The sequence below is a fragment of the Lepisosteus platostomus genome, chromosome 27 (assembly GCF_059453375.1).
Source record: "Lepisosteus platostomus isolate fLepPlt1 chromosome 27, fLepPlt1.hap1, whole genome shotgun sequence".
Classification (NCBI taxonomy): Eukaryota; Metazoa; Chordata; class Actinopteri; order Semionotiformes; family Lepisosteidae; genus Lepisosteus; species Lepisosteus platostomus.
Genome location: NC_142637.1, coordinates 9,720,528 through 9,744,028, shown reverse-complemented (window position 1 = coordinate 9,744,028; position 23,501 = coordinate 9,720,528). Strand labels below are relative to the sequence as shown.

Here is a 23,501-nt window from a genome sequence, read left to right as displayed (position 1 = left end):
ACCCTGCGGTCCATGTGGGTCCTAATGCCCCAGTATAGTGACGAGGACACTATATTGTAAGCAGGCGCCGTCCTTCGGATGAGACGTAAAACCGAGGTCCTGACTCTCTGTGGTCATTAAAAATCCCAGGGCGTTTCTCGAAAAGAGTAGGGGTGTTACTCTAGTGTCCTGGCCAAATTTCCCATTGGCTCTTACCAATCATGGCCTCCTAATAATCCCCATCTCTGAACTGGCTTCATTACTCTGCTCTCCTCCCCACTGAGAGCTGGTGTGTGGTGAGCGTTCTGGCGCACTATGGCTGCCGTTGCATCATCCAGGTGGGGCTGCACACTGGTGGTGGTGGAGGGGATCCCCATTACCTGTAAAGCGCTTTGAGTGGAGTGTCCAGAAAAGCGCTATATAAGTGTAAGCATTTATTATTATTATTAATTATTATTCCTGCTGAAAAGAGAAGAAATGAAAGGCTCCACAGCTGAAACGTTTCTTTTCTTCTCTTTTCTAGATGGAATAAACCCTAACTTGTTCCTTTGTATCTGTGATCTCGATTCTGGTTCTTTCAAACTGGCAGATACTAACACAGGAGAGTCTTCTCTGTATTCAAAATCTGCAAAGGTGCTGAGTCAGCCCAGGGCCCTTATAGAGACCCCGCAGTGGGACACAAACCAGAGCACGCCAGTGGAAACTAAGTGAAAGTGCACTTAAAACGAAATAGTCGAGGCACTGCCTTACGCAAAGGGTTGTGGGGGTGTGGAACACCACCCATCCATGTTGTTGAAGCTGGTGCCCTGGCTTCTTTCAAGAAACATCTGGAAAACACCTGCTGAGCAGCTGGAGGGACACAACAGGCCCAATGACCTTATCTAGTTTGTGTCTGCATGAACCGAGGTTTAGTTCTGAGGTCATTAAGATTGTTGCATACATCTTTAATTGAAGTGTCTTATGTACTGTAGCTTATTGCATATTATTAAATTAATTATAACAGGGTGGGGAAAACAGTGAACGTAGGCAGCAAGATTGAAACGTACACAGTTCCCAGAAAGGCTTTTAATGTCTGTGTCTGCTCCTTTCATCTGCTGGGATCTCGTGTTTCTCAATTTCTCTTCCGTTATTGTTTTCGTCTTTTTACCGTTTTTTTTTTACTTTTCCCGTAAAGCACTCAAATAAGATATTTTTAAAGGTGCAATGTAATAAAGGTGATTATTATTAGCAGTAGTAGTATTGAACTTGCGTGCCAAGGGCTCTCACAGGCATTAAGGAGCGCGAGGCACAGCCCCTCCACTGGGCCGGCCGGGAAGCGCTTCTCCGACAGAGCTGTAGCGGAAAATATATTGAGGAAATCGTTTAATTCACCCATGAATAATGTAAAACTTAATTTCTGGAAATATTGCGTGTCCTGACCTATTTGATGATGACGGTTATGTAGTACTGTTGTGTTGGAATCGGCCGCAAAATAACTGCCCCCCCCACCGCCGGGAGACAGCGACAGGGACTAAGTTAGGACTCGGCTGCGCGGTGCTCCCACTAGCGGCCGGAGGCGGAACTGCGCCGAGGTGCCGGGCCCCGCAGCCCCCCCGCGGCACACACGCAGTCAGCCAGTCAGCTGACCCGCCGCCATTTTGTCAGCCATTTTCTCCCTGGGTCTGCAGCCAGACTCCCTGGGACCGTACAGCTGAGCCGTGGCTCCTTTCTCCCGGACCAGAGCTCAGATTCAGCCCGCTGGGGGAGCTTTTCTTTCGGCTGGGTGAACGAGCCAGCGGGCCTGTCTTGGTCCTCCTACCCCCCTGACCTCGCCGCTCTCTCTCTGTCCGCAGAAAGAAACCCGGAGCTGCAGCTATGGCTCTGAAGATGGTGAAAGGGAGCATCGATAGGATGTTTGATAAAAACCTCCAGGACCTCGTACGCGGCATCAGGAATCACAAGGAGGATGAGGTAGGCCGGGCTGCGGGGTTCGGTACAGGTCCGAGTGCAGGACGCGTCTGCTTTGCGTTAACAGCTGCTGGCGTGTCGGGGCGTACCCCGCTCCGGGCCCGGTTCTGGACGGGCAGGGGCCGGGGTGAGCGACCCGGCCCGGCGGGGTGGGGCTGCGCTGGTGGGAGAGGTGAGGCAGGGAGGGACGGCAGCACCTGGTTCGGCACTGACGGAGCTGTAGTCGTCATGGCAGTACGCGTTCCCACACTCAGCCTCCTGTGTTGGCCAGCCATGTATATTCAAGAATAAGAGCAATACCGGTCCTGGGAGTCTGCTGCAGGGCCTTTCCAGGACAGCCGTGCAGCTCCCCTCTGTTCCTCTACTGGGCGGTCCGGGGGTCTCTATGTACCTGTTCTTCAGCCTGGTCCCCATTCATTCACTGACCCTGATGCAGTGTGTCACTCTCTGACACTCTGTTCCTGTGTGTCACTCTCTGATCCTTTCCCTCTGTGATGCTGTCTGTCCCTGTGTGTCACTCTCTGACCCTGATGCTGTGACACTGTTAGTCCCTGTGTGTCACTCTCTGACCCTGATGCTGTGACACTCTCTGTCCCTGTGTGTCACTCTCTGACCCTGATGCTGTGACACTGTTAGTCCCTGTGTGTCACTCTCTGACCCTGATGCTGTGACACTGTTAGTCCCTGTGTGTCACTCTCTGACCCTGATGCTGTGACACGCTCTGTCCTTGTGTGTCACTCTCTGTGCCTGGAGCTGTGCCACTGTCAGTACTGTGTGTGTGTACCACTATAGATCTGGATTCTTGAATACCTTTGTTAAGCACTGTGAATCCTATGGAGGATGTACACCCCAGATGTTGGCAATCCACCCACACTTATGCTAAAATATCTGATCTGCCCCTCGCATACCCCAAACCCCTCTTCAGTCACCCCCAAACTCCAGCTCTGAACCCCCAGCAGCTGAGTGTGTTGGTCCTGCCAGTGTCTGGGCGCTGTGTTCTCTGGCTTCTTTCTTCACTGGAGTTCGTTCTCAGCCAGTGTCTTGAGTATAGCCGGGGTCTGGGTGTGTCTGGGTGCTCTTGGCGACGCTCTGCAGTGGAGTGGACTAGGATCAGCTAACGGTTAACGTAACTGTTTAATCGATTAACAGGGTCAGTGAAACTGTGAGGTTATGTGTTCTGACAGCTGTTCCATCACTGCCTGGCCTGTTCCCTCACAACATGGCCTGTTTGAGAGTGGAGACTCAGACTCGTGTTCCCGGACTGGCGAAAGATGTCACCAGGCTGTGGTGTGCTGAGATACAGTCCTGGTTTGTTAGAGGACATGCAGCTGAGTGCTGAGGGAAGCCGACAGGTCCCATATTGGTGCCCGTGCAGTCGTCCAGGGACTGCTGTTACTCTGGAGGAGGTGTCGGGCTTGTCCAGCTCCTCTAGCTGTCCTGTGCACCAGCCACACGAGGGGGGCAGCGATCCGTGCAGGCTGGCTGTGCTCCCCAGGTGAGCAGGACCGTGCATCACCTGAGCTCTGGGCAGGGGGATCGCGTGTCTGTTACCGTGGAGATGCTGAAATATTTATGGCTGTTGGGTAGAACTGTAACTACGATCAGCACTCCTGCGGACAGGGGGAGGACAGAGAACTCGGTTCACTGAGCTTCTGGTCTAAATTCCTTTTCTTTGTTCTTCTGTGGCATCATATCAAAATATAATAATTATAATGATAATAATTGCTTACTTATTACTTATATAGCGCTTTTCTGGACACTTCACTCAAAGAGCTTTACAGGTAATTGGGATCCCCTCTACCACCGCCAATGTGCAGCATCCACCTGGATGATGTGCCAGAACGCTCCCCACACACCAGCTCTCAGTGGGGAGGAGAGCAGAGTGATGAAGCCAGTTCAGAGATGGGGATTATTGGGAGGCCATGATTAGTAAAGGTCTGGGGGAAATTTGGCCAGGACACCCGGGTTACACCCCTACTCTTTTGGAGAAACACACTGGGATTTTTAAAGACCATACAGAGTCAGGACCTTGGTTTTACATCTCATCCGAAGGACAGTGCCTTTTTACAGTATAGTGCCCCACTATAGTGTCCCTGTCACTATACTGGGGCATTAAGACCCACATGGACTGCAGGGTAAACGCCCCCTGCTGGTCACACTAACACCTCTTCCAGCAGCAACCTTAGTTTTTCCCAGGAGGTCTCCCATCCAGGTTCTGACCAGGCTCACACCTGTTTAGCTTCAGTGGGTTGCCAGTTGTGAGTTGTAGGGTGATATGGCTGCTGGCAATATATATGTGCACTGTCTGTGCAGTTTATATCATGCACTGTCCTGTAGTCTAAAACCACAGAGCAGTGTCCTGGTCAGACTGTCCTGTCCAGCAGTTATCACTCGCTCTCCCTTTCTCACACTCTTCTGTCTCCCTGTCAGTCTCATGACTGGAGACACATGACCGTATTAACAGCACGCATCTCCCCTGTGACAGTGGCTGAAACAGAGGCTGCAGGCTCTGACGACTGATCAGCCCTTCTAATCCAAGTGTGACAATGCTAAAACCTGGAGTGGATCAGACTGCTGTGCCCTGGGTGTCTGGTAACACCACAATCTGGAGTGGATGAGACTGCTGTGCACTGAGAGTCTGCCTATACTGTAAAATGTGGTGTGAATAAGCCTGTTTTTTCCTTTGAAAGACAGAGCCAATTTTTAAACATCTGCATGATGTGATGAACCCTGTCTAAGTAAAGCACAGCAGGAGGGCAGCAGTAATTTCTGTGACTGTGTAACTGAGAAAGAGCTGCAGTCTGGGATGGGTACAGCTAGCTCTGTGCTTGTCTCTGTTCGTTCTTTCTGTCTGCGTTGCCGCTGTGGCTCTGCTGCTTGTCCTCAGAATGGCACAGAGGCTGCAGCGTGTAACACGGTGACTTCAGCAGAGTGTGGAGTGCAGTGTCCTGCCCTGACTGACTGTCTCCCTCCCGTCTCTCTGTCTGCAGGCCAAGTACATCTCCACCTGTATTGATGAGATCAAGCAGGAGCTCAAGCAGGACAACATCGCAGTCAAGGCCAATGCTGTGTGCAAGCTGACCTACGTAAGAGAGACACTGACACTGTTTCTCACTGTTCACACTCGCACTGACGCGCTGCTGCAGGAGACTGTTCACACTCGCACTGACGCGCTGCTGCAGGAGACTGTTCACACTCGCACTGACACGCTGCTGCAGGAGACTGTTCACACTCGCACTGACACGCTGCTGCAGGAGACTGTTCACACTCGCACTGACGCGCTGCTGCAGGAGACTGTTCACACTCGCACTGACGCGCTGCTGCAGGAGACTGTTCACACTCGCACTGACACGCTGCTGCAGGAGCCTGTTCGCACTCGCACTGACGCGCTGCTGCAGGAGCCTGTTCGCACTCGCACTGGCACTGCTGCAGGAGCCTGTTCACACTCGCACCGACGCGCTGCTGCAGGAGCCTGTTCACACTCGCACCGACGCGCTGCTGCAGGAGCCTGTTCACACTCGCAGCGACGCGCTGCTGCAGGAGCCTGTTCACACTCGCAGCGACGCGCTGCTGCAGGAGCCTGTTCACACTCGCACCGACGCGCTGCTGCAGGAGCCTGTTCACACTCGCACCGACGCGCTGCTGCAGGAGCCTGTTCACACTCGCACCGACGCGCTGCTGCAGGAGCCTGTTCACACTCGCACCGACGCGCTGCTGCAGGAGCCTGTTCACACTCGCACCGACGCGCTGCTGCAGGAGCCTGTTCACACTCGCACCGACGCGCTGCTGCAGGAGCCTGTTCACACTCGCACTGACACTGCTGCAGGAGACTGTTTGCACTCGCACGGACGCGCTGCTGCAGGAGCCTGTTTGCACTCGCACGGACGCGCTGCTGCAGGAGCCTGTTTGCACTCGCACGGACACGCTGCTGCAGGAGCCTGTTCGCACTCGCACCGACGCGCTGCTGCAGGAGCCTGTTCGCACTCGCACGGACACGCTGCTGCAGGAGCCTGTTCGCACTCGCACCGACGCGCTGCTGCAGGAGCCTGTTCACACTCGCACCGACGCGCTGCTGCAGGAGCCTGTTCACACTCGCACCGACGCGCTGCTGCAGGAGCCTGTTCACACTCGCACCGACGCGCTGCTGCAGGAGCCTGTTCGCACTCGCACCGACGCGCTGCTGCAGGAGCCTGTTCGCACTCGCACCGACGCGCTGCTGCAGGAGCCTGTTCGCACTCGCACCGACGCGCTGCTGCAGGAGCCTGTTCGCACTCGCACCGACGCGCTGCTGCAGGAGCCTGTTCGCACTCGCACGGACACGCTGCTGCAGGAGCCTGTTCGCACTCGCACCGACGCGCTGCTGCAGGAGCCTGTTCGCACTCGCACCGACGCGCTGCTGCAGGAGCCTGTTCGCACTCGCACCGACGCGCTGCTGCAGGAGCCTGTTCACACTCGCACCGACGCGCTGCTGCAGGAGCCTGTTCACACTCGCACTGACACTGCTGCAGGAGACTGTTCGCACTCGCACCGACGCGCTGCTGCAGGAGACTGTTCGCACTCGCACCGACGCGCTGCTGCAGGAGCCTGTTCACACTCGCACGGACACGCTGCTGCAGGAGCCTGTTCACACTCGCACCGACGCGCTGCTGCAGGAGCCTGTTCACACTCGCACCGACGCGCTGCTGCAGGAGCCTGTTCGCACTCGCACCGACGCGCTGCTGCAGGAGCCTGTTCGCACTCGCACCGACGCGCTGCTGCAGGAGCCTGTTCGCACTCACACGGACACGCTGCTGCAGGAGCCTGTTCGCACTCGCACCGACGCGCTGCTGCAGGAGCCTGTTCGCACTCGCACCGACGCGCTGCTGCAGGAGCCTGTTCGCACTCGCACGGACACGCTGCTGCAGGAGCCTGTTCACACTCGCACGGACACTGCTGCAGGAGAGTGTTACGAAATTGGAAAAATCAGGGACTGACAGCGAATTAGTCAGTAACTAAAATAATCATAACGCTCAACTTGTAAGGTTTTCTCCAAGAATACTGTATACCCAGGCAGTTGGTATGATTAGAGGCGGGTGATTTCTTTGTTTTCTGGCACAGCCTTGTTGAAAAGAGTTAATTCACTTGGTTAAACAAATATTTATTAACAATGCCAGTGACAAATACCACACTACACACAACATAAACATACAACACACAAGTCTGTATATGTATACAGTATGTACATATAAAGCATTTCAGAGGCCTTTGTCTAGACCACCCAGAAAAACATAGAGTGCTACCAAGTATTTGACTCTTAAATAATACGTAAAAAGGCCAAATGAAAAGATAAGCTGCCTTCTAAACTAAATGAAATACAACCTTCAATTAAATCTCTCTCTGCAAACCTTGATACCACATAAGAAGTATGAGCTTATCTCCCTATTCTAAAAATGCACCACAAAGCAGGAAAGGTTGTTTTTAACTGAGGCATTCTTCACTCAGGAAATCCAACTTCCCTAAGAACTCAGAATTGCAAGTTCTCTTTAGCAAGGTTCAAACACTTAGCTCCAATCAGGTGTTTTCAGATGATTCAAATCAGGAACTCTAGCTAACTTCAAGTTCCCCTCCTGTCTTCCTCTCTTGTCTCTTTCCCTTTTCTCCTTTTCTTTCCCCCCTTTCTCTGTCTTGATCTGATCTTATATGGTGTCTTTCTGGACTGTTGATGCAGACTTAATCATTTAACCAGAATTTAATTAAGTTAAACCAGAATATTATTTTGATCAGTGTTTCTCACACCCAGCACAACGAAGTGAACATCCAAAGTTTGAAGGTCCGGGAAGTTTAAATATTAACACTAGTTTGGTAGATTCTTAGAGAGACCTTATTTGTCATCTACCTCAGCCTATATCAAGAGTGTTCACTGTTCATACTTGCACTAACACGCTGCTGCAGGAGAGTGCTCACTGTTCACACTTGCACTAACACGCTGCTGCAGGAGAGTGCTCACTGTTCACACTTGCACTAACACGCTGCTGCAGGAGACTGTTCACTATTCACACTCACACTGATATTGACTGCTTATATTGCGTACAAGTTCCTTGTCTGTTTTGCCCACAGTTACAGATGCTGGGTTATGATGTCAGCTGGGCTGCCTTCAACATTGTGGAGGTGATGAGCTCTTCCAAATTCACCTACAAGGTGAGGATATCCTCCTGCCCCCTGACTTAACCTCTAGTGCAGTTCCTTTTAATGCTGAAATTACAAAGGCGAACTGTGTAACACTCCTTCTCTGTCTCTGCCGTGCCCAGAGGATAGGCTACTTGGCTGCATCCCAGTGTTTCCACGAGGGGACTGACGTCATCATGCTGACCACCAATCAGATCCGCAAGGTGATCCCTGTCTCCCCCTCTGTCTGCATGCACATGCGTGGCTCTAGCACTGTTTTTGAAGCCTGGTCTGTCTCCCTCAGGATCTCAGCAGTCCCAACCAGTACGACACCGGCGTGGCACTGACCGGCCTGTCCTGCTTCGTGACCCCTGACCTCGCCCGCGACCTGGCTAATGACATCATGACACTGGTAAGACACCTGCAGAGACACTGTTGTCCTGCCTGTGAGAGCTGCAGCAGTATCGGCTGTACTGAGCAGGTGTTGTTGGTGGTTGTGGAGCAGCAGGAGACGTACAGTGGTCCCAAGAGTAACCCGTTTCTCTCTATGCTCCAGATGTCCCACACCAAGCCCTATATCCGTAAGAAGGCAGTGCTGATCATGTACAAGGTGTTCCTGAAGTACCCCGAGTCACTGCGCCCCGCCTTCCCCCGACTCAAGGAGAAGCTTGAGGACCCTGATCCTGGTCGGTCCTGCCGAGAGAGGTGGTGGGGTGGGGTTGGGGAGCTGGGGTGTGCGTGCAGGGTGGGAAGGTGTGTCCTAGAGTGAGATTTTACTGCGTCTCATTCTCTCAAGACATGAGCTGCAGTGTGATGTTCTTTGTCCAAAAGTACAGCAATGCAAATCTGGAATTAAGTGTGGGTGCTGTGCATTTGCATGCTCACTGTGCAGTCCCTCTCCTCTGACAGGGGTGCAGTCTGCAGCTGTCAACGTGATCTGTGAGCTGGCCAGAAGGAACCCCAAAAACTACCTGTCACTGGCTCCCCTCTTCTTCAAACTGATGACGTCCTCCACCAACAACTGGGTCCTCATCAAGATCATCAAGCTGGTCAGTCAGCTGGGCTGCGCTGCCCCTGCTGCTGGGGGCTGGGGGGGGTCGGGGGGTCTGCGGGAGATTGGAGGGGGATCGGGGAGGGTTAGAGGATGTTGGGGGTTGGGGGTCGGGGGTCTGCCAGGTCTTTGAAAGATGTGTTCGTATCCCCAGTTTGGTGCTCTTACCCCGCTGGAGCCTCGTTTGGGAAAAAAGCTGATTGAGCCGCTAACGAACCTCATTCACAGGTGAGACAAACCTGGACAACGAGTTTGACAGTTATAGCTCTTGAGCTATTAAAATTAATGGCTGAGCATTAAGTGAATATTCGTTTCTCTTGTCCTCTCTCCCTCAGTACCTCGGCCATGTCTTTGCTGTACGAGTGTGTGAACACTGTCATCGCAGGTCAGTGTTTCGCTGTGCTCTGTTCATTGCCATCGTTCTGCACACATCGCTCTGGTGCTTCTATTCAAGACCAGTGGGCTGTCGCTGCGAGTAATGTTGTTTCTGTATCGGGGCAGGGAGCAGCCTAGGCTGGGGGGCGGGGCAGGGGTGCTGCCCAGGGTGGAGCTGGGGTAGGGGTGCTGCCCAGGGTGGGGCGGGGGTAGGGGTGCTGCCCAGATGGGGCTGGGTGTGGCTGGGGTGGGGTAGTTGCTCTGCCCACGGAAGGGCCAGAAGCAATAATAACCGTGTCTAGTAGTCTGTGTTACTCACTCTTCCTGCCCTTTCACAGTGCTGATCTCGCTGTCATCGGGGATGCCCAACCACAGCGCCAGCATCCAGGTCTGTTGGCCTCTCAGTCTCTCCGTCTATCTGTCTCCCTGCCTGCTCAGTGTGCAGTAATGAGCACAGTAACAGCAATTCCCCTCTCTCTCTCAAACAGCTGTGCGTACAGAAGCTGAGGATCCTGATTGAAGATTCGGACCAGAACTGTAAGTCTCTGCTAATACAACCACACACCGTAACAAATCATCCCTTGTTGTGCACAGAGGTCATGTTACTATTTCAGTCTCTTAGAGGTTAAATTAGTGTGCTGCTCGGGAAAGTGTTTTGTCATTGTTTAGTGAGACGCAGTCTGAAGTGTAAATAAGGGCCGTACGGAGAGCAGCCCTGCCTGCAGGGGGCAGTAGTGAGGCTCTTGGGTACCGATGTGGGTGCAGATGTGCGTCTGCTGGTCTGGCGGCGCAGTGGTATTAGGGCACTGTTCTCTGGGGTGACAGGCCACGAAGGTGTGGGGGCGCAGCGCACTGGGGTGACGGGCCGCACTGATCCTGAGGGAGCCTTGTTTTGGTTGTGTGAGTGAGCTGCAGTTTGTTTTGCAGTGAAGTACCTGGGTCTGCTGGCCATGTCCAAGATCCTCAAGACTCACCCCAAGTCAGTGCAGTCGCACAAGGACCTGATCCTGCAGTGCCTGGACGACAAGGACGAGTCCATCCGCCTGCGGGCACTCGACCTGCTCTATGGCATGGTAATGATGTAGCACCTTTCAAACAGTGCTCAGCCTGCTCTACTGCATGGTACTGATATAGAGCCTTTCACACAGCTGTCCTCAGCCTGCTCTATGGCATGGTACTGATATAGAGCCTTTCACACAGCTGTCCTCAGCCTGCTCTATGGCATGGTACTGATATAGAGCCTTTCACACAGCTGTCCTCAGCCTGCTCTATGGCATGGTAATGATGTAGAGCCTTTCACACAGCTGTCCTCAGCCTGCTCTATGGCATGGTACTGATATAGAGCCTTTCACACAGTGCTCAGCCTGCTCTATGGCATGGTACTGATATAGAGCCTTTCACACAGCTGTCCTCAGCCTGCTCTATGGCATGGTACTGATATATAGAGCCTTTCACACAGTGCTCAGCCTGCTCTATGGCATGGTACTGATATAGAGCCTTTCACACAGCTGTCCTCAGCCTGCTCTATGGCATGGTACTGATATAGAGCCTTTCACACAGCTGTCCTCAGCCTGCTCTATGGCATGGTACTGATATAGAGCCTTTCACACAGCTGTCCTCAGCCTGCTCTATGGCATGGTACTGATATAGAGCCTTTCACACAGCTGTCCTCAGCCTGCTCTATGGCATGGTAATGATGTAGAGCCTTTCACACAGCTGTCCTCAGCCTGCTCTATGGCATGGTACTGATATAGAGCCTTTCACACAGTGCTCAGCCTGCTCTATGGCATGGTACTGATATAGAGCCTTTCACACAGCTGTCCTCAGCCTGCTCTATGGCATGGTACTGATATATAGAGCCTTTCACACAGTGCTCAGCCTGCTCTATGGCATGGTACTGATATAGAGCCTTTCACACAGTGCTCAGCCTGCTCTATGGCATGGTACTGATATAGAGCCTTTCACACAGCTGTCCTCAGCCTGCTCTACTGCATGGTACTGATATAGAGCCTTTCACACAGCTGTCCTCAGCCTGCTCTATGGCATGGTACTGATATAGAGCCTTTCACACAGCTGTCCTCAGCCTGCTCTATGGCATGGTACTGATATATAGAGCCTTTCACACAGTGCTCAGCCTGCTCTATGGCATGGTACTGATATAGAGCCTTTCACACAGTGCTCAGCCTGCTCTATGGCATGGTACTGATATAGAGCCTTTCACACAGTGCTCAGCCTGCTCTATGGCATGGTACTGATATAGAGCCTTTCACACAGCTGTCCTCAGCCTGCTCTATGGCATGGTACTGATATATAGAGCCTTTCACACAGCTGTCCTCAGCCTGCTCTATGGCATGGTACTGATATAGAGCCTTTCACACAGTGCTCAGCCTGCTCTATGGCATGGTACTGATACAGCGCCTTTCACACAGTGCTCAGCCTGCTCTATGGCATGGTACTGATATATAGAGCCTTTCACACAGTGCTCAGCCTGCTCTATGGCATGGTACTGATACAGCGCCTTTCACACAGTGCTCAGCCTGCTCTATGGCATGGTACTGATATATAGAGCCTTTCACACAGTGCTCAGCCTGCTCTGTGGTATATCTCCCTCCAAACTGTTGATAAACTGTGCGACCCCAGGGGCGCTGTATTTGTACAACTGAGCAGAGGGCACTCTTCACTGAGCTGCTGTCCGCCTGTGTGTGTCCAGGTGTCGAAGAAGAACCTCATGGAGATCGTGAAGAAGCTGATGCTCCACGTGGACAAGGCAGAGGGCACAACCTACCGGGACGAGCTACTGACCAAGATCATCGACATCTGCAGCCAGAGCAACTATCAGTACATCACAAACTTTGAGTGGTTAGTAAGCTCTAGTACTGCTTCTGTGAGGCCCTGCGTGGTCAGTGCACACCTGTGGGCACACATGAACAGGGGACCCTCTGTCTCTCAGGTACATCAGTATCCTGGTGGAGCTGACTCGGCTCGAGGGCACACGCCACGGCCACCTGATCGCGTCTCAGATGCTGGACGTGGCGATCCGGGTCAAGGCCATCCGCGCCTTCGCCGTTTCCCAGATGGCCACCCTGCTGGACAACGCCCACCTGCTGGCCGGCAACACCCAGCGCAACGGCATCTGCGAGGTCCTGTATGCGGCGGCCTGGATCTGCGGCGAGTTCTCCGAGTACGTGCGGGGCGGTGGATGCGGGGGGCAGCGGCGGTGGCCGCCAGCGCCAACACATACTGACCCCCTCCTTCTCCTGTCCCTCCCAGACACCTGGAGGATCCAGTCCAGACTCTGGAGGCCATGCTGCGGCCAAAGGTGTCCACTCTGCCGGGTCACATCCAGGCCGTCTACGTGCAGAACGCCGCCAAGCTGCTGTCCGCCGTGCTGCGCCGCGCAGAGGAGTCCGGCGACAGCCAGACCGCCACGGCCACCACGGAGATGCTGATCGAAAGGCTGCCGCTGTTCGTGCAAAGCGCCGACCTGGAGGTGCAGGAGAGGGTGAGTGAGGTCGGGGTGAACGTGGCCCGGCGTGGGGGTGCGCCGATGCCCCCGGCGCTGACGAGGGCCTGTCGCTGTCTGTCCCGCCAGGCCTCCTGCGTCCTCCAGCTGGTGAAGTACATCCAGAAGCTGCAGCAGCGCGAGGTGGGCGTGGCCGAGGAGGTCGGCGCGCTCTTCGCTGGCGAGCTCAACCCTGTGGCGCCCAAAGCCCAGAAGAAGGTGCCCATCCCCGAGGGGTCAGTAGGCAGCTGTGCCCGTGCGGCTCTCTGCCCCGCTGTGTGTGAGCTGGGCTCTGACTGGCCCTCCCCTCTCCCTCCCCAGGCTGGACCTGGACGCCTGGATCAACGAGCCGCCGTCGGAGAGCGAGTCGGAGGACGAGAAGCCGCGTGCCGTCTTCACCGAGGAGGAGACGCGCCACGCTCGCCCGCGGCACACCGACATCGACGAGAAGGAGCTGGCCAGGGTATGCTGCCTGCCGCCGCGCTGGCACGCCCTCCCCACCCTGACGGCGCCTTCTGACCCGGTCGCTCTCTGCTCTGTCTCTTGCAGCGCAGGGAAGCCAGGAAGCAGGAGCAGGCAAACAACCCCTTCTACATCAAGAGCTCCCCCTCCCCACAGAAGGTGAGATCCCTGTCACCTACACGGGCTGTGTACCGTACTGGGGGCCAGCACCAGGCCTGCCAGTGTGCTGTATATAGGGCCCAGTGGACCTGGCTGTAACCTGTTACTGTCCGTCTGTGCAGGGCTATCAGGACACTCCGGGAGTCGACCACATTCCGGTGGTGCAGATCGACCTCAGCGTGCCTCTGAAGGTGCCAGGTACGCCCATCTGCATGACCGCCTGCTCGCTCCGGCTCGGAGCGGTCTGCTCGCCGCCTGGCTCAGCCCTGCATCTCTGTCCCGCCTGCAGGGCTGCCCATGTCGGACCAGTACGTGAAGCTGGAGGAGGAGCGCCGGCAGAAGGAGAAGACGGAGAGGAAGAAGAAGAAGGAGAAGAAGAAGCGGGGCAGGGGCAGGCGGCTGGAGTCGGGTCACACAGAGAGCGAGGAGGACATCACGCCCGCACACCACGTGGACATCGTCACCGAGGAGATGCCCGAGGTGCGGAGACGGGGGAGAGAGGGCTGGCATGGCCGTGGTGTCCAGGCACTGACTCCTGTCTCTCCTCCTCTCTCTCTAGAATGCTTTGCCCAGCGACGAGGATGACAAGGACTCCAATGACCCTTACAAAGCTCTGGACATCGACCTGGACAGGTAAGTGACCCCTGTGCCCCCTGGCCAGCTGGGGTGTAGTCACGTCTTCAGTACATCCCCACTGAGGCTGGGACAGAAGTGCCTCTCCGCTGTGCCCTCTGTAACTGTCTCCTGTCTGCAGACCTCCTTCACTCTGTCTCTCTCTCTCGTGCACGCACCTGTCCGGCACTCAGCCTGGCCCCTGGGGGAGCTCCGCGCAGGTGAGTTCAGCTGGACAGGGTCAGCTGGGGATGGGGCAGGGGGCTTGGGGCGGAGTGACCGGCCGGGACGAGCCTGCTGCTCCGATTCGGCTCCGGTTCTGCTGGGCCTGACGCTCACCTGGGCTGCTGCAGCTTGAGTGAATCTTCCTTCTGCTCGGAAATGGCCTCCGTTACAGCAGCTTGGTTTCAAGCGGACCTTAATTATTAACGTGTACCTACATCTGCCACTGCTTCAAAGACCAACAAGGGTCTAATTAAGCAAACCTTGTTAATTGAAGACTCCAGTGGAATGAGCTGAGGTCTTGCTGGAGCAGTGCAGCTGGGTGCTGCTGGCCCTGGTATGTCAGTTAGGAGCATCTCCCTCATTACAGTTTTGTTAAAGAACTGGATAACGGACCGGTGGACAGACAGACCGTGCATGCCCTTGCCTGTGTGAGTGAGAGTCGGACCAGCCGGCTGCAGCCTTCAGCCTCTCCTTGCTTTCAGTCTTGCTCTGGATTGATCTTGCTTCCCTGCTTGATTAGATCTTGGTCATTGGTTTCCAGTTAAGGAATTAAGCTGCATATCTAAACCTGTGAAATGCTGTCTTGAACCTCACAGCCAGGCCAGACCGAAACACACTGGGCTACCAGTTGAGTAGCAGGGAGATCAGCTGGACTGAAACCCAGGACAGTGACCCGCTGGGTCTCTGGTTTGCAGGCCTCTGCAGATGCCTGTCTCTGCTTGTGCTCATGCCATGCTCTGCCGGCTGGAATACAAGTCGGCCTCCAATTGCACAGCAGTGTGATCCACTCCAGGTTTTACCAACTGCAAGAAATGCATCTGTGATTTGCATTTTTGCATTCCTGTAAGTGCAAGTTTACTGAAAAGAAATGTTTCCATTCCCGGCTCCAGGCTCTTTATAGTCGCAGTTGTGCTGCTGACCCAGGGAGGGGAGTAGCTGTGACTGATTAAGTTGGTAAAATCTCAGGGTGGAAAGAAGCCAGAGGATTTGGGCTTTAGAGAGCTGGATTTCAGCCCCCTTGATCCCAAAGCCTGCAGCCAGTGTCCCGACCCAGATTCAGTCTCTGCTCTGCAGTCCTGCGGGCTCGGTACTGCAGCCCATCTCTGTCCTGCCTCCCTCCTCATGTGACTTGGCCCCTCTTGGTCCCTGCAGGCCCCTGGCAGACAGCGAGAAGCTTCCTGTCCGAACGCACCGGCCCAATGAGCCCCCCCAGACCCCCAGCAGCGAGGCGGAGCGGCCAGAGGAGCCCCCCCCGCAGGAGAAGAGGCGGAGCAAGAAGGACAAGAGGGAGAAGGAGAAGAAGAAGGAGAAAGAGAAGAAGGTGGGAGAGACGACACTGTGGCCCCTCGTTAGTAAATAGACATTAATTGCATTTGTATCACATAGGATCCCAAACTGCTTAATATACATGGGGCTCCCCCTCACCCCCCCATTGAAGTGCAGCCACCCACTTCCCTGGGTGAGACAGCTGCCTGGGGGAGAGAGAAGCTGCTCTCCAGCTGAATGAAAGGGCACTTCAGGGGGCTCAGCTGGGTAACTGGGTTTATTGATCTTCAGTGGCTCACCTGGCCTGTCTGTCCCTTCACAGGCCCGTCGAGTGGTTCGTTAGTGTGCTTTCGTTCATCTCCCACTGACTTCCTCGGTCTCATTGGTGCCGTTTCTAGTTTGTCCCTGTACTGCCATTCGTCTGGTTAATGCTGGTGGTTATTCTACTCCGCAGAAGAGTAAAGTGGAGAAGAAGAAGAAGCGACGCTCGAAAGAGGAGGGGGTGGAGCCACCTGAGGAAACTGTCCAACCAGCAGAGAGCACAGTGGTGGCAGCCCCTCCCCCAGAAACCTCTCCCACCGAGGTATCACGCTCATCACTCTTACCTTTAGCATGTTTCACAGAAACGTGGAGCGTATTTCAAAAAGAATGTCTTGCTAGGTAAGAGATGAAGTGCTAATAAGATGAAGAAGCAGATGATCTTAGGAGTCTTGTTAGTATATTGGCTGTAGTAAGGAGCCTCCTTTCTCACCCACCCTTCTCCCTCCTTCCCCTTTCCCTCCCTCCTCTCCTGTTGCAGGCCTCTGACCTGGATTTCTGGCTCTCCAGCGCTCCAGTTCCTGCTAAGACTCAGGTTGGGCTCCTTTATTTCCCCTCGTCTCACTCCCTCCCCCTCAGGGTTCGTGATCTCATCTTTCCTGTGTCTCTCGGGCTTATTTCCCTCCTCCAGCCCTGTCCTGCGCACAGCCCCAGCTGTCAGGGTCGGGCTTAGGGGCTCTGAGCGCAACCCAGTGGCTCAGTGTTAGGGGTTTCAGAGACAGAGCTCAGTAGAGAGATGGTCCTGCAGAGACCCTGTGCAGATCCACCTGAGTGGGTGGCACAGCTGACGGGGGGGTTGTCATGGTTCACTGGAGGAGCAGATTCTGGTGTTCAGTTTGGTTCATTGGGAGGAGTTAGTAACTTACCTGGGAGAAGGCCTGTGCTGTGAGTTTATTCTCTTACCAGTTTTGTTTTTTTCCAAATCCAATTGGTTTCATTTAAAATGTTCTGATTTTTCTGTGAACATGGCTATGCACGATCAACTCCTGTCTCTCTCTCCAGGTGAATCCGTGTCTCTCCTGTTTTTCCAAAGTACTTGACTGCTCAGTGCTGACTGACTGCTTCCCTGCCTTTTGGTCTCCTGTTAGTCACTCTCTCCCTCTCCTGGAAAACGGCCAGGACCGAGCGCTTCCTTTGGGCTGATCTGTCATTCTCTCATTCACTTCTGCATTCTTCCTCTTTTGTGTACTTCATGTTCAAATGACTTTTGTTTTTGCAGGTTCCTGTCACATCCAGCTGTCAGGGCCTGACCCTGCAGTGTGCGTCAGGCCCTGACACAGTCTTGAGTCTGCTGGCTCTTGGATGCAGTCCAGTCTGTGCAGTGTGGGGCTGGGCACTGGCACTGCAGTGTGTGAGACTGACCCTGGTTATTGACTCTGTTCTCACAGGCCCAGCCGCCAGTTGCAGCCCAAGTATCTGAACCTGAGGAGCCCAAGGAGACAGAACCCGAAGACAGAGTGAGTCTTATGTACATGGGTCTTGGACACAGAACAGGGCTGTACAGTACAGAGTGACCCAGCTGTGCGGTGCAGTGTGGGGCAGAACAGGGCTGTACAGTACAGAGTGACCCAGCTGTGTGGTGCAGTGTGGGGCAGAAGAGGGCTGTACAGTTCAGAGTGACCCAGCTGTGCGGTGCAGTGTGGGGCAGAACAGGGCTGTACAGTACAGAGTGACCCAGCTGTGCGGTGCAGTGTGGGGCAGAGCAGGGCTGTACAGTACAGAGTGACCCAGCTGTGTGGTACAGTGTGGTGCAGAACAGGGCTGTACAGTACAGAGTGACCCAGCTGTGCGGTGCAGTGTGGGGCAGAACAGGGCTGTACAGTACAGAGTGACCCAGCTGTGCAGTGTGATGTGGGGCAGAAGAGGGCTGTACAGTTCAGAGTGACCCAGCTGTGCAGTGTTATGTGGGGCGCTGTGACCCAGGTTTGCGGTGCAGTGTGGGGCAGAGCAGGGCTGTACAGTTACAGAGTGACCCAGCTGTGCGGTGCAGTGTGGGGCAGAACAGGGCTGTACAGTACAGAGTGACTCAGCTGTGCGGTGCAGTGTGGGGCAGAACAGGGCTGTACAGTACAGAGTGACCCAGCTGTGCAGTGTGATGTGGGGCAGAAGAGGGCTGTACAGTTCAGAGTGACCCAGCTGTGCGGTGCAGTGTGGGGCAGAACAGGGCTGTACAGTACAGAGTGACCCAGCTGTGCGGTGCAGTGTGGGGCAGAACAGGGCTGTACAGTACAGAGTGACCCAGCTGTGCGGTGCAGTGTGGGGCAGAACAGGGCTGTACAGTACAGAGTGACCCAGCTGTGCGGTGCAGTGTGGGGCAGAACAGGGCTGTACAGTACAGAGTGACCCAGCTGTGCGGTGCAGTGTGGGGCAGAGCAGGGCTGTACAGTACAGAGTGACCCAGCTGTGTGGTGCAGTGTGGGGCAGAACAGGGCTGTACAGTACAGAGTGACCCAGCTGTGCGGTGCAGTGTGGGGCAGAACAGGGCTGTACAGTACAGAGTGACCCAGCTGTGCGGTGCAGTGTGGGGCAGAACAGGGCTGTACAGTTCAGAGTGACCCAGCTGTGCGGTGCAGTGTGGGGCAGAACAGGGCTGTACAGTACAGAGTGACCCAGCTGTGCGGTGCAGTGTGGGGCAGAACAGGGCTGTACAGTACAGAGTGACCCAGCTGTGCGGTGCAGTGTGGGGCAGAACAGGGCTGTACAGTGCAGTGTGGGGCGGGGCTCTGTGCCCCAGCTGGGCGGTGTGGGGCGGGGCTGTGCGGCAGCTGTGCAGTGAAGTTTTGTTTTGACTCCCTTCTGTCATCCAGAAATCCTCCAAACACAAGAAGAAGAAGAAGGAGAAGGAGGAGAAGAAGTCGAGGAAGAAGCAGCAGGCGGCAGATTCGGTGCAGAACGGCACTTTGGAGGAGGAGGAGGAGCCCCTGCCGGTCAGTGTCTCCGTGGGCTCCGCGCGGGTCTGGGAACTGTGGGGGCTCTCACGGGTCTCAGCCTCTCACCCTCTGCTGTTTTCTCCTGGCGCAGCCCATGTCCAACTACACTGTCCTGGGGGAGAACGCCTACATCAAGATGGTGAGTGTGGGGCGGGGGGGAGCAGTCCTGCCTCTCAGGCCGGTCAGACCACTGGGAGTGAGCCATCCCGATCAGTCCTGGTGTATTCAGGAATTCGGAGTCCATAGATGTTGAAATGAAAAGGATGTAATTATTTAAGTGCATTTATTTTTAACACGGTTCATCCCAAAGCTCTTTACATACCAGAGGGGACCCAGTTTATACACTACTGATAGGGCAGCCCCTCTCTCTGAGGTGCGCTGCTCCAGGTGAATGAAGGGGAAGCTCAGTTGTTCAGCCCAAGAATGGAATTTAGCCAGTACACCAGGCTTAACGCCCCACATCCTGTAGCAGTGTTCCTAGTCACTATACTGACTGGACATTTTATTTTCTGGACCAGTTTGGTAAATTCTGGTCCAGGCGGGAGTGGGCCACCTGCTGGTTCAGGTGGGCAGAGAGCTGGCAGCCCTCTGCTGTTGTGTTGCTGATGCCTGTGTCTCTGTGCTTCCTGTCTCGCTCAAGATGAAGGAGGAGAGTGAGCAGGTATGGGCCGGGGAGGGGCTGTGCACGCTGGGGTGTGTGAGGTTTACTGGGGAGCTGAAGTGTATGGGACAGCTCTCCTGTAGATGACCTGTGGGGGATGGTCACTCTAGATCTGCTAGCAGGTGGTGGTGCAGACGGGACGTTTCATGGCCGTCCTGTGGAGCACTAGTGAAGCCCCTCCTGCGACGGGGTGGGGTGTGTGTGTCTGTTCCCACACAGCACCCTTACTGCCTGGGCTTTGGGACTGCCCGTCTCTGCCTGCTGTGCGATTCTCCCACCTGTTGCTGGCTTTTCTAAGACACTCGCTTGTGCTGACTGCGATCAGATTGGTTTGCAGTGCTGTGTGAGGTGCCTCCTGGTTGGTGTTTCTGAGATGTGTGCCATGCCATGCGGTTTGGTGTGTTTGTGTAGCCAGCTCTCCTTCTTTGCCTGGTGAGGAGTGTGGTGTGTGTGTTCCTTGCGTTCGCGTTTGTGTGGTGCTGTGTAGCCTCAGGAGTGTGGTCCAGGGCTGCCTGTTCCAATGCTGGTGGTGATGCTGCTGTCTCGTGTCAGGTGTACGATGTCCAGGGCAGCCTGCAAGAGGGCAGCCAGGTGGTGGTGTCGGTGATCTTCGAGAACAGGAGCAGCAGTGTGCTGAAGGCCATGGAGTTCAACGTGCTGGACTCCCTCAACACGCGCCTGCAGCGGCCCGAGGGGGCAGGACCACACGACGGCATCGCAGTGCCCTTCCAGCTGCCCCCTGGTGAGGGGAGAGGGGGAGGGGGAGGGGTCTGCCCTACCTGGTGAGGGGAGGTATTGGGAGTGATAAGATTTGGGGTTTAATAGACAAAGGTAAGCAAGAAATGGGCAAACTAATTGGTGGTTTGGAATTGAAGCATAATTGGTTAATGAAGAGCACTGGTCATTCCTGTCCGCCCTGCAGGTGTGTCCAACGAGGCACGGTTCGTCTTTACGGTGCAGAGCATCATCATGCCGCAGAAGCTGAAAGGAACCCTCACCTTCATCGTCAAGGTAACAGAGTGAGCGCCTCTGTGGGCCTGCAGTTCAGGCCTGGTGTGGTAGTGTGTGTCCTGACTGCGGTTTTCTCCTGGCAGTCGGAGGAGGGGTCAACCCATGAGAAACTGGACTTCAAACTGCATTTCACCTGCACTTCCTACCTGATCACTACACCCTGCTACAGGTGAGCTCACTGCCGCCGTGTCTGAATGCTCCCTGCGTGTGTGTAGGGCTCCCTGGCGCAACACAGTGTGTGTGTGTGTGTGTGTGTGTGTTGGGGGGGGGGGGTTCCCTGGCGCAGCGCAGTGTGTAGGGGGCTCCCTGGCGCAGCGCAGTGTGTGTGGGGCTCCCTGGCGCGGCGCGGCACAGCGCAGTGTGTGTGGGGCTCCCTGGCGCGGCGCGGCACAGCGCAGTGTGTGTGGGGGGGCTCTCTGGCGCGGCGCGGCGATGTGTGTGTGTGGGGGGGCTCTCTGGCGTGGCGCAGTGTGTTGGGGGGCTCTCTGGCTAAAAGGCAGTGCTTGTGTTGTCTGTGGCAGTGATGCCTTCGCAAAGCTGCTGGAGTCCGGGGATCTGAAGGTGAGCTCTCTCAGGCTGGACGACATCAGCATGCCCTTCCACCACCTGCTGGCCAAGATCTGCTTCCATCACCATTTCTCAGGTACAGGGAGGAGAGGGCAGAGGGGTCTGGGGGGAAAGGGAGTGTCCCGTCCTGCTGACCCTAGTGACCACGAGTGCATGTGTGTTTTTCAGTGGTGGAGAGGATCAACTCCTGTGCATCGATGTACAGTCGGTCTGTCCAGGGACATCACGTCTGTCTGCTCGTCAAAACGGTGAGAATCCAGGCTGTATTTGTCGGTACTCATCTTAATCTACGCTCTGTACAGGCAGCTGACAATGGTGTGCAGATATCAGCTCCCCATTTTTATTGTGGGCTGCATTTGAATCCATTATTTACTTCACTGGTGTGAATGAGCAGTTTCCAGACTTTGCACCCGGAGAGCTGCCCGTGTGGAGGAGTGAAGCAGTGACGAAACTCTGGACTGGCAGCTCTGCGCACAGCCTGCCGCTGGACTGGTCCTCACATCTCTCTCTCCCCAGGGGGACAAGAGCGTGTCCATCGATGCGAAGTGTGACGAGTCGTCTCTCCTTGGTCATATTCTGGACGAGATCAAGCTGACGTTCTCACAGGTGTCCTGAAGACCCCACGCCTCGCCCACACCCCAGGAGAGGAGTCGCTGAAGACTGAAGGAATCCATGCTAATGCCTTGCCCCTCTCCTTGCTCTCCTCTCCTTCCCGTCTCCCCTCCAAGGCCACACTCTCGCAGGCATTCCTGACGCCCCCCTCTCGGCCCTCAGGCGGGACTCTCCAATGTCTTGATTTCAGATTGTTATTGTTCATTCCCATGTTCGATTCGGGTGTCAGCTCGCTGTCTGTTTTCCGTTCCCCCACTCCTGGCCTCCTGCCCTTGGTGTGCTGGCCAGGAGCCACAGCCTGTCCAGGTCTCCCTCTGGCCCTGATGTCTTAATGACTTGACTGAGTCAGTCGATGCCTCCTTGTCTCAGTCATGTCTGCGGCTCGTGTCTGTGAGCCCTGCAGGGCTGTGCCTCTGCATGGGGAGGAGGCTACTCCTCCGGTAATCCAGCCAGTACTCCCTGCTGACAGGACCCCTCCGCCAATCGATTGATCCGGCTGATAGGAAGTGCGCATGTGTTGGAGCAGAGGCTGGTCACCGCGCACACTGACCAGTGATGCACCGCAGCCTCATTCCAGGTGCACCAGTGATCTGGGCTGAAGGGCTTGAGCTATCACCACTGGTCAGCCCTGGGCCTCACAGTCCCTGAACCAGCAAGCAACTACGGACATTGTCTAATTCAGTAATTGATCCATTAGTTAGATAATTGGGTGGTAATTGGTCAGTTAAATCAGAGGTGATTACCAGCCCAGAGCCCTGATCTGCACTGCAGCTGTGCTGGACGGCTCCTTCCTGTAGATTCTCCCTACCAGCGGTGCAGATGTAGAGAGACGCCTGCACACAGAGCTGTCCTCTGGCTCGCACCCGGGGCCGACCCCAGGGGCTGCCCCTTCATTTCCTGTCTGTAGCTGTGTATTTATTTTGAATTTGAAGTGGAGTTCCGAGAGTGGTTGTATTTCCTGTTCGTGTACAGTGGGCAGGAAGGCAGATCCGCCTGCAGTGCCGGGGGGCTGCTATTCCTGTAGGTGAGAACAGGCTGAGGGGGGGTGCAGTCTGGCTCTTCAAGCCTTCTGTTCAGTACAGCTGGAGCTGAACCCCAAGAAACACATCGTCCTGCGTTACTGTCAGTTCTCTGGTAGCTATCCTGTAGTGCCGTGACTTCAGCCTCTAAAATATTCTCCCGCCTGCATCTCCCAGCAGGACATCCTGTGTGATTATTCTGTTGATTTATATCGGCTGTATGATGTGACATTATATAATGATTTAAATGAATATATAAAGGATAAACAAATAATTTCCTATCGACATTCCCTTAAGAAACCTGAGCTGCTGTAGTCTTTGTGTCAAGGTGAACCAATAAACTCTGATGTATGATAAGGACACTGGTGATGTCTGGGATTTTAGTCTTTAGTCTGCTGTGTAACGGAATCACTGTCTCTCTGGGTCTGAAGTCCTCAGTTTAGAGCTTTAACACTATTTCACTGTTTCCACTAGGGGGCGTTTATTTTAACAGGAGCAGCAGAAAACAAAAAGCGGAAAATCTGTTGTTCAAGTCTTAGTTTTTGCAGGATGTCTATAAACGTTGTTGTTGTTTTCATTGTGAACAAGAAGATATTCCCTGCGGGAAGAGTGCTCTGTGTGTCCTGGGCCCTGAGCCAGGAGGTGGAGGCCTCTCGTCTCA

General features: G+C 54.9%; 1 protein-coding gene across 4 annotated transcripts; it reads left to right on the top strand.

Moving 5' to 3' along the window:
* Positions 1 to 1,598: 1,598 nt before the first annotated feature.
* On the top strand, positions 1,599 to 23,202 carry ap3d1 (adaptor related protein complex 3 subunit delta 1). 4 transcript variants are annotated; one of them, XM_088622398.1, is made up of 34 exons: positions 1,599 to 1,929; positions 4,917 to 5,012; positions 8,023 to 8,103; positions 8,214 to 8,294; positions 8,375 to 8,482; positions 8,627 to 8,756; positions 8,980 to 9,119; positions 9,276 to 9,349; positions 9,457 to 9,506; positions 9,835 to 9,884; positions 9,985 to 10,033; positions 10,424 to 10,569; positions 12,207 to 12,355; positions 12,447 to 12,677; positions 12,767 to 12,998; positions 13,089 to 13,234; positions 13,320 to 13,461; positions 13,548 to 13,619; positions 13,742 to 13,817; positions 13,909 to 14,099; positions 14,179 to 14,252; positions 14,426 to 14,452; positions 15,609 to 15,777; positions 16,180 to 16,305; positions 16,522 to 16,575; positions 17,429 to 17,497; positions 18,848 to 18,967; positions 19,062 to 19,109; positions 20,184 to 20,373; positions 20,554 to 20,642; positions 20,726 to 20,811; positions 21,164 to 21,285; positions 21,378 to 21,457; positions 21,726 to 23,202. In XM_088622398.1, the coding sequence occupies exons 1-34, from the start codon at positions 1,834 to 1,836 to the stop codon at positions 21,822 to 21,824; spliced, it is 3,693 nt and encodes a 1,230-aa protein (XP_088478524.1). In that variant the 5' UTR covers positions 1,599 to 1,833; the 3' UTR covers positions 21,825 to 23,202. The 4 variants fall into 4 exon arrangements, with proteins under 4 accessions (XP_088478524.1, XP_088478523.1, XP_088478526.1 ...); XM_088622397.1 differs by having other exon boundaries at positions 16,177 to 16,305; XM_088622400.1 differs by lacking the exon at positions 16,522 to 16,575 and having other exon boundaries at positions 16,177 to 16,305.
* Positions 23,203 to 23,501: the final 299 nt, after the last annotated feature.